Genomic DNA, 10,531 nt, shown 5'->3' on the forward strand with positions numbered 1-10,531 from the left:
TTTAAATTTGCACGTTCATGTATAAGTCTCAATCTAAATTATTTCCTAAGTATTTATCAGATATATTAGTTGAACCTAAACGCCCCGGTTTACGATCGTCTTCTTCTTCTCGCTTTTTGTTGGCCTGACATTGAACTGTAGTTTGTGCATTGGTCTGTTTTGAATAATTGTTATTACTCAGTGATTGAGTCGATGTTTGTACAACATGCTGTTTTGCACTAATTGTTGGAGTGTTGTTAACTCGTAACATGGCTACGCTTTTGTTAACCTCCATTAATATTTTTGTATGAGTGCTTAGGACCTCCAAAATGTCTGTACGTGTACGCTTTTCGTTACCGTATGTTATATTTAAATTATTTAAATTTAATTATTAAATCCAATTAAATTTTCTGTATTTTTATTTTATTTTTTGATTTTTTTTATTTTGGTTGGCCATGTCCTTGTTTATATTTTTATAAATTGTTTTCATTTATATGAATTCAAGGTGATATAAGAGAATAGGTGATATAATTTAATTCAATTTTATTATATATATATATATATATATATATATATATATGTATTATAATATATATACATATAATATATAATATATATATATATAATATATATATACACAATATATATGACGTGTTGCACGTTTTGCCTTTCTTGATTTTTTTTCATTAGTTTGTATTGGTATAAATTGTTTCCATTTATATACAATCAAGGTGAAATGAGAGTATTGTATATATATATATATATATATATATATATATATATATATATATATATATATATAATTTCATTGAATATTTTTGCCCACTTAGCATTAATTAACTTTTTGAAAATACACTCCACGATATGGAATTGTTGTAAATCTTATTTATCGAGAACTAGTGAATATAAGAGAATCATTGAATATATTTGCTAACTGGGCAAAAATATGCAATGAAATTTGCATGGCTCAAAATCTCAATTCAATTCAATAATGAGTTTATTCAGCAAAAAAGTTTATTTTGTAATTGTATTTCTGCTTATATTTATAAATTGATTTTCGTTATAATTTTTTTATATTTAAGAACTCAGTTCTCTAAAAAAATAAATTTTGGTCATTAAAATTTTAACAAGAAATTGCATAACTTGATCTGTATTATGCTTGCTGCTAACGTATTTTATTGTATAAATAAAAATAACTTGACTTTATCAAATATTTTGTATTCTTTACGAATAATGTCAATTATACCCCCACCAGAAATTTCTAGATCCGCCACTGACGACAGGACATTAGAAAAATGATCGACTTTTCTTGACAGTTTTTCTAGCTGTTTATCTACTTTAGATAAACTTAACCTGTTATAACAAAAAGTCACTTGCAAATAATATAAAATCCTGTTTAAAATCTTGAATTCTAAGTCTTCAATTAAAAGTTTCAATCAATCAATCAATGATCCTCCTTGTCCGTCGAAGGACCGTCGAGGCCGATGGTGTACATCTAAGCATGCTTTTTACTTTTATTTTTTCTTTTTTTTCTAAAAACTTTTTCTATCTTTGGCCAGTTTTATTGAATTTAGAATACCAACACCAGTCCATTTAGTAATGTCATCTATTCATTTATTGCAGGTCTACCAATTTTTTCTTTCAATCTCTTTTCCTCGTTAGTACTATCTTAATCAATCTGTCTTCTCTCATTCTACAAATGTGTCCAAAAAATCCCAATTTTCTTTCTCTGACTTTGTCATATACACTTTTCTGTCTTCCAAGTTGATTTCTGATGGTTTCATTCTTTACTTTCTGTCTCCAACTGATTCCCAACAAATTTCTGTAACACTTCATCTCAAATGCTTCCAATCTCTCTTTGTTTCTTTTTTTTATTGTCCGTGTCTCACATGCATAGAGCAAGCTCGGAAAAACGCAAGATTCTATCATTCTAAACTTTGTTTTTATAAATATATTTCCACTTTTCCATATTTTTTTCAATGATGCGAAAATTCCATGGGCTATTGCTGTCCTTTTGTCAATTTTTTAGGGCAGCTGTTGTCACAGGTTATAAGACTGCCAAGATACACAAATCGGTCTACTTGTTCGAGTTTTTCTGATTCTATCTGAAATTCCGCATTGTTTCTGCCTTTTCCCGTAATCATCACTTTTGTTTTGTCTTTGTTGATATGCAATCCGTGATCTTTTCCACCAAAATGTGTTAGTTCAATTAGTTTCTGTAAACCTTTTTCACTAAAAGCTAGAAGGTCTATATCGTCTGCAAACTTGAGATTTTTGACAGTTCTCCTTCCTATGTCAATTCTACCCAATTCCGAATTTTCCATTTTTCCATTGCTCTTTCTAGCAATGCTATGAATAGTATTGTTGATCGCCCTGTCTGCTTGCAATGTCTGCTTTTATCCAATCCCCAAATTCTGTACCTATTATTACCGACATTTTTGATTTTTCATAAAGTCCTTTCAGTACTTTGACCAGCTTTTCTGATGTCCCCATACTTTCTAATGTTGCCCACAAACTTTCATGCCAGACAGAATCAAACGCTTTCTTAAAATCAACAAAGCAATGGTAAATTGTCTGGCCGCTACTTTTTGCATCCTCCATCCCAACATCAGAATTTTTAGATCGTGCTTCTGTCTTTTCTGAAGTTTGCTTGTTCTTCATGCAGATGTTGCTCTATGACCTTTTCCGGTCGTTCTTTTATGATGGTCAGCATGATTTTGCATATTACAGTCTTTTTGGTCTCCCTTTTTTGGCAGCATAACCAGAACTGACTTGCACCATTCTTCTGGCCACTTTCCACTTTCTCAAATTTCTTGACAGATTGTGTAAATTTCTTTACACACGACTTGTCCTCCTGCTCTTATCAGTTCTATCGGAATACCATCCTTTCCTGTACTTTTGTTGTTCTTCATTTTACTCACCGCTCTTGGAATTTCTTCCCTCGTTATTTCACTTTCTTTTTCATTGATTATTTTTCTGTTTTTCAAAATTTCAAGCGTTTCTTTTTTGTATGTGTTTTTGTCTGTGAATAAGTCATTAATATATTCAGTCTATCCTTAATCTTTTTACTTTCTGTTAGGATGTTTCCGTTTTTATTTTTAATAATCCTTGACATATTTTTCTGTTTTCCTTTTAACTGTTTAACCAGCTGGTACGCCTCTCTTGTCTTGTTTTGTCCAATCATCTCTACCTTTTCACATTTACCATTAATCCATCTCCTTTTATCTGCTCTAGCACTCTTTTTCATTTTTTGGCAGACTTCTTTGGATTTCATCTTATTTTTTTCACTCTGTCTTTTTGTCATTTTCAAACTTCTTTCTTCTACAAGGTTCCATGTTTCATCTCTTATCCACGGTTTTATTTTGTTCGTTTTGATTTTACAACTTTCACCTGCTCCTTTGAGAATTTTTTTCTAGGTTGCAAACTCTTGTTTTCATATCGTAATTGGCTGCTGAGTCCAATTCATGTTCGATTTTATTTTTTATATCCTCCATCTTCTGCTTTATCATTTCTGTGTTGTATTTCACTTTCCTAATGCTCTCTTCCATTTTAAGCTTTTGTTTTATCTCTATGGTGACGTTGCATAAGACAAGGATATGATCTGATCCAATTTCTGCACTTGGGAAAGCTCTACATTGGGTGACAAATTTCATACATTTCTGTTCTATCAGTATTAAATATATCATGTTCATTGTTTTTCCGTCTGGTAACTCCCAAGTACATTGTTGTTGTTTTGCCTCTTTGTGTTTGTGACATACAATCGTCGGTCCTCACAAACTTTAATAACTTTTTTCCTCTATCATTTCTGTCTCCTACGCCGTATTTTCCCATAACTTCTTCAAATTCAATGTTGTCACTTCCAATTTTAGCATTCCAGTCCCCAACAATGATCTTAACATTTTTCTTTGGTAATGTTTTCAATGTTTGTTCCAGTTGTTTGTAGAACGTTTCAACTTCATCATCCGAACGATTTGTTGTTGGAGCAAAAGCAAGCATAAGCAACTATCACAATAATATCTCATGGATATCCTTTGAATCTGGCATACATCAACCTGTCATTTACGAGATTGTATTAAATTAATGCTCTTCTTGCTTTCTCTCCAAGAATCATTCCTACTCTATAAATATGCTCGGTTTCTGTGCCTGACCATAACAGTTTTCCTTTCTCCAATTCTCCACTCCCTGTCCATCTAACTTCACACAAACCAACCACATCATATCTAAACCTCTCAAGCTCTTTTTTTAGCATTGCATATGTTCCAGCTTGCCACAGTGACCTCACATTCCAAATTCCAACTGTGAATTTCATCTTCATTTGACCTCTTTGGGACTCAGTAACAAACTTTTCATTGTAGCTCCTAGTCCCCAAAGCTGCAATGCGGTCCTTGTGGTTCCGGGCGACGACCGAGCCGGTATGATTATCTGCTGTTGTGTTTACCATCGTGTTTGTAGCGTTTTTAAAACAGTGTAGCAAGCTCCTGTCAACCCTCCTCCTTTACCCGGACTTGAGACCGGCACCGAATTTTGCTGGATTGCAGCCCCAGTGGTGGAGTTAATTAAAAGTTTACGCGCATGTTAAGCTCCAAAATAACTTGAAAGCAAAAGAATTTTGAGAATTAATCGTTGAAATAAGTTAAGGAAATGTTGTACAGGAAAAATAATTATCTGGAATAAACTTTGTGATACTGTTGGGATTTGATTATACTGGCTGATATTCAGCATGTCGCAACAGTTTGTCATGGTTGAAGTTTCGTCATACACTCGATTCGATCCATCTGGCCTACCCCAATATAATCCTAACATTAAAAAATGCTCGCCAATAACAATGTTGAGTAATTTTGCGCAGATCAAAAAATGAGATAATTGATTATTTAAAAAAGATACCTTTATCTTCTTTCGGTTTTGAAGTAGAGCCAGAAAAGCACGGTTTCATTGTGAATATTTTCTTATGTAATGATAAAAACTATTCTTGTATAATAAATAACATTAACATGTTTTTAAAAACTTTAACGTAATTATTTATTATAACATTGCTGTATGTATCACATAATTCTACATTGGCTCAAACAAAGATTTTCAGTTCTGAATAAATAGCGCCAAGTAGACCTGATTACACACATGGATATAGTTACACATTTTAAATTGACATGTATGTGCTCAATAAACCCACCGCAAAACTCAATGTGAGAAAATGGTTTTAGTAGGGCTTTCTTTCAAAAGGGAGCCTCCTCTCACGGACTTTTAAATTTTTTACATAATTTTTATCGCATCTTTTAACGTGATAATATTTGAACGAATATTATAGGCGGTTTTGCCCGGCAATTGCGAGATATTCAAATGTGTGACGACAAAACTGCGCTTAATTCATTCAATTAATTCATAATTAGTATTCAACTATTTTAAATGTTTTTAACTTTTAACAAAGTATTATATATATACAAATATAAAATTAGTGTTAAGACTGTCGTAGATACAATTGTTAAGAAATATCACTACATTTTCACCATTGATCAGTTTCTGATTCAAATTTTCAATATTTCCTATCGTATTTTATTATCGTTTTTAACTTGTTTATATAGAAAACAAAGTTTTTAGCTACTTTTTTCGCAATTGCCGTGCCAAAACGGATCAACGCAAAATTAATTTTTGGAGCCAATAAAGTTGAAACGCACAGATTTAAGTATACATAAAATACAGCTGGTAGTTGATAACATACTACATTGAAAATGGTAAGGGGTTACCGAAAAGAAGCTTTTTTCTGTATAAGATAAAAATGAATAAAAAAGTAGTTAGTACGTATATACAGTATTTTATGAATTCTACCAAATTGTTGGCATTAATCAATTTAATGTTTGTCATTTCAATTTTTCTTACTAGAATTTGTTGAAGATAGAATTATCCAAGTTTATCATGAAAATTTAATGAAACTGTTGTTATCCGAATTCATCATGCAAATAAGGTCTTATTTACTAGAATGAATTTTAGAGAAGCATTTTATGATCTTTAATCATTGGTGACTGAACTTACGGAAATTAGGGATCTGATCTGTAAAGAAACGATTGAGAAAGCAAAGTTCTTATGTGATAAATGAGGATTTATGTAAAATTCCGTATAAATGGACGCCAAAAAATGTTTGGAAAATTGGCTAGTGATGCCGATGGCTGCAAGGGGAGGCCTATTTACCAATTTACAACACTTTGTTATGGTTTGAAGCAGGGATATGCAAAGAACCTCAATTTTTTCAACTTTTAATTATTTTCGGTAATGTCGATTTCATTTTTTTAAATTTATACCAAATAAAAGTAATTAATTACTACATTGAATAACAATTAAAAAAATAGAATAAAAAAAATAAATTAATATTAATATTACGGTCGTAACTTTTGACTCGAACGATAAAAAATATCAGTACCAATAGCCAACCTGCCTAAACACTTTCACTTTTTAATATTAACATAAAATCATTTAATGAAAAATCGCTCTATATTCATCTGGTTTTCTTATTATAAAGATATTTTTCTTCAATCTCTTACTGAAACTAACTTTTGATACTACCTTATTTTCTAATTTTGTCTATGCTTTTAATATCTACATTACTTTTATTCTTGATAAGCTTATTCCGCTTAAATCTTTTACTTATAGGCTCTATTCACGTAAGGCTACTTGGTTCGATTATGCTTCTAGAACTTACTAAAACCTAAAACAGGCTTTCTAGATCTACTTTCTTCTAATTTACTTCAAGAATTTTCTTCAATATTTTATCTTATCATTCTCAAATTAGTTAATTTATCTCTTTTTACCTCAAAATTTTCTACTTGTTATAAGACTTCTATTGTTATTTCTATTTTTAAAAACTCATCCTTAGATCCTACCTCTTTATTTAATTATAGACCTGTTACTAATATTAATTTCATATCTAAAATAATGGAAAAAGTAGTTTATAATCAATTGTTATCTTATTTAAACTCTAATTCCTTGCTACCTGTATCTCAATCTGGTTTCGGACCTGCTCACAGTACTGAAACTTCTTTACTCAAAATACATAATGATATCCTTCTCTCTAGTGGCAATAATAATCTTACTTTTCATTTTGCTTTTGACTTTTCCTCTGCCCTTGATACTGCTAATCATACTATTCTCTTAAGGCTAAGGCTTAAGAACCACACTGAAAATATTCCAGACATTGAAACTTTCTACATGCAGTGAGACTACAACTTGGATCTTGCTGCCAGCAATTCGCTTGCTTTCAATTCTAACAGACCTCTCATTGACAACAAATCAATAATAGTAACAATAATAGCAAAAATTCATTTTTTGATAATTTAGATAGCACATTACTCTGTGAGAGCAGTAATTTAAAAATTAACAATATCAGTATAGAGATATTAAGGCAAATATCCATTTCGGACATCAAATCAAACATGTTGAAACTTTTAAAATACACAAAAAAAACGTAAAACAAAAGAGAGATTCGGTGACAAGTGATAGTTGAAGTTTTAAAAAAACTACTCCATCGGGAAGGAAGGCTTTGTCCTATTCTACCTGGAGGATGACTTCAACGACGGCTTCATTGCTGATGAGGATGAGTTTTTTACGCTCCATCACTGATCGACAGGAAAGATGTCAACTAAAAATTTTACTACATGCATCTAAGCTATCCGTCTGGTCATTCGACACCTCGTAAACTCATTCAAAAAAACACTTGTTTCAAATGCCAGCAAAACCAAAAACCCTATACTTTATATTTGGAGCTTGAGCTGCTATGGTAGGCACAGCCATAAGAATTATTATTCGAATCGAACTAGCCCAAACAGGATCATTTTTATCTAACGACCAACTTTATAATTCCCCGCACATGGCCTAATTATATCTTTAACATTTATAACATTTTCTCATTAAGAATAGATTATTCCATTTGAAGAGCAAGTGTTGGTTACTTACGTAAGCAAAAGCAATGCCAAATTTTTCGATAATATTGATTTAATTAATATTTATATTATTTACATTTTTAATATCAATTTAACGATAAATTTTTTTACAAATAAAATTTTTGAATTTAGTCTTTTTATTTAAAGAGCTTTAGTTTGAAAAAAAAAACAATTTGGTAGTCTAATTTTTTTCAATCCGACGGTCAACAACTTTGCGAAGGGTTAGGTTGAAAGGTTGGACAACAGTGCTAAAAAGCATTAATAGCAACGAAAAACAATTATTTTTAAACATTAACGATTGAGTTTGCAAAATTTGTTTAACGCTGAAAATGTAGAAGCGCAACTGCTATTATAAAAAATTTCTTATTGCTCGATCTAAAAATTAATAATACAACTAGAAACGGAAAGGTGAGTCAAATAATTACAATCCTAATGATACCAATTTAATAATTTTCATTTATCAAAAACAATTTAAAAGTTTTATAAACATATTTTTGATTTTTATTAAATGAAAGTCAAATACTTGTTTATTTCTTTCAGTTATGTTTATTTTTTTTAAAAGAAATAAAAATACCTAAGAAACCTATGAAAGAAATATTTTGATAATTTATTTTTCATAAAGAACGTTACCCATAGATTTCCGATAGATGAACACAACAGCTTTTGTTGAACGTTTATTTGTATACCAACAGAAATAGAAACAATAAACTAATCCAAGTAACTTATATAAATCACATTTACGACTTCGTTTTCTCTGCTGGAAACCTGACTGCAAATCTGACTACGCATGACGTATATAGCCTATATTTTTACGATCCTATATCCAAAGATTACAAATATAGCAAAGATAACAATAATAGATAATATAGCACAATTGAACCATTTCGGCGGTTATAACATTACCCACACCTTAGCCTGTTAGTTTCTAACATAGGCATAACATTTTTTATTTTGATAGATAGGGATAATCAACTTTCATCTTTGTCCATTTTTTTCCATGATCATAGGTCTTTTCATTACGTCATTTAACTTGTTAGTGATCTTGTACCGACCTCTCCAATTCTTTGGGAGTTTTGCAGGGTATCTTTTGCACCGATCTTTCCAATTCCTTAGGAGTTTCGCCGGACATTGCCTTTTTCTGGGCCGTAGAACCAGGTCTTTGCTCTTAAAACCTGCGTTATTCCTTTTCGAGTCACGCCACGTTTTCATTGTTTCGGTTTCTCTAGCTATAGACAGACGTCGTTTACTTGTCTTGATTTTGTCTGCACTTGAAGCAAGGACTTTCTTTCTATTGACTTTACGAGGTGTAGAATGATTAGACGGATATCTTTGATGCATGTTGCAAGATTTTTTGTTTACATAATTTCTGTCGATCAGGTAGACGAAAACTAAGCTTTTTTTCTTTCAGGTGCATGTTGGTGGCGTTATCCCAAAACTAAAAATATCATCTGTCACCAATTCGTGCCCTAAATAAACATTCGAATCAGCATTAAAATCATCATTTAACCTATATTTTAATCAACGTTAATCAACGTTAATTTCAAGATTATGAATTTCCCAGATTAACTTCCTATTTAAATCATCATCAAAAGTGGCCTCGCGGGTGAGTGTTGCATTGTTGAATTACTGTTGCCTTCAAAAACATGAATTTCGCCCAGATAAAAAATAGTCCCCCAATGTTGACTTGGTTAGTCATCAATGGTCAGCATTGGAAGAAATTATTCATAGACACCCGTTTTTTTCTCATGCCAGAGGTTGAACATTTGTCAATTCTTAGTTTTATGCCGGTTGCGTTGCACCAAGCCCGGTTTACATCAATAAGCTTCTGTGCATTTTCAGTATTGTTGGCGATCATTGCTGTGTCGTCAGCAAATTGTAACTATTGTCTTGTTTTAAGATTTTCTCTGAGGCCCCCTAGTTTTTTTCATTATGAGGTTGAAGCAAAAGTTAAAAACCAATGGAGAAACGGAATCGCTTTGGAGTCAAATGATCGCAACCGGAAACTGTGATAATAATAACGATTATGATAATAACATTGATAACAACATTCAAATTAATCATACTTACGTCAATAATAATGATGATACTGTTATTATTAAATTTTGTAATGAGGATTATGATAACGGTAACAACAATAATAACATTAATAATGTTGTAACTTGCACAATCGTCAAGTTATCGATATTCCGTAGGTTCAAGATTTTAAAACTCATGCTGTGCTTACATAACAGCAATTTTACAATCATTGTTTTTTACCATCAAAAAACCCTATAGTTCTACAACAATGAAAAATATCAGGTTATAACGATCACAAATAAATTCGCTAGAGGTGCTAGTGTCGCTACAAACGCAAACAGCTTGAGCAGGATCTGGAACCTTCTGATAGCGACGGGTATATAAAGACGTGCAGGATATCGATTAGTGATTGTTAGTGTCGAAAGCGATATTTGATAATTGACTCTGCGTTGTATTTTTATTGTAGGTATTAGAGATAAACCATAGTGAATTTTGATTCGGTAGGCTATTAGTTTATGATAGTTAACTGAATAGTTTGTGAACAGTAATTTTTGTCAAACATTAATTAATTGATTAATGATTAATTGGTTAAATATGATTATTAATTT

At 31.4% G+C, this 10,531-nt stretch overlaps 2 protein-coding genes across 2 annotated transcripts; both read right to left on the reverse strand.

Moving 5' to 3' along the window:
- Positions 1 to 75: 75 nt before the first annotated feature.
- HELRODRAFT_158528 (hypothetical protein) lies at positions 76 to 4,912 on the reverse strand (the record flags this gene model as incomplete). Its single annotated transcript, XM_009010576.1, has 5 exons — positions 76 to 154; positions 1,177 to 1,332; positions 3,758 to 3,882; positions 4,097 to 4,401; positions 4,864 to 4,912. The coding sequence occupies 5 exons, from the start codon at positions 4,910 to 4,912 to the stop codon at positions 76 to 78; spliced, it is 714 nt and encodes a 237-aa protein (XP_009008824.1).
- Positions 4,913 to 8,882: 3,970 nt separating this feature from the next.
- On the reverse strand, positions 8,883 to 9,245 carry HELRODRAFT_158529 (hypothetical protein; the record flags this gene model as incomplete). Its single annotated transcript, XM_009010577.1, has 1 exon — positions 8,883 to 9,245. One exon carries the CDS (start codon positions 9,243 to 9,245, stop codon positions 8,883 to 8,885), a length of 363 nt encoding a protein of 120 aa, XP_009008825.1.
- Between the last annotated feature and the right edge of the window lie 1,286 nt (positions 9,246 to 10,531).

The sequence above is a fragment of the Helobdella robusta genome (genome assembly GCF_000326865.2).
Source record: "Helobdella robusta unplaced genomic scaffold HELROscaffold_1, whole genome shotgun sequence".
NCBI lineage: Eukaryota > Metazoa > Annelida > Clitellata > Rhynchobdellida > Glossiphoniidae > Helobdella > Helobdella robusta.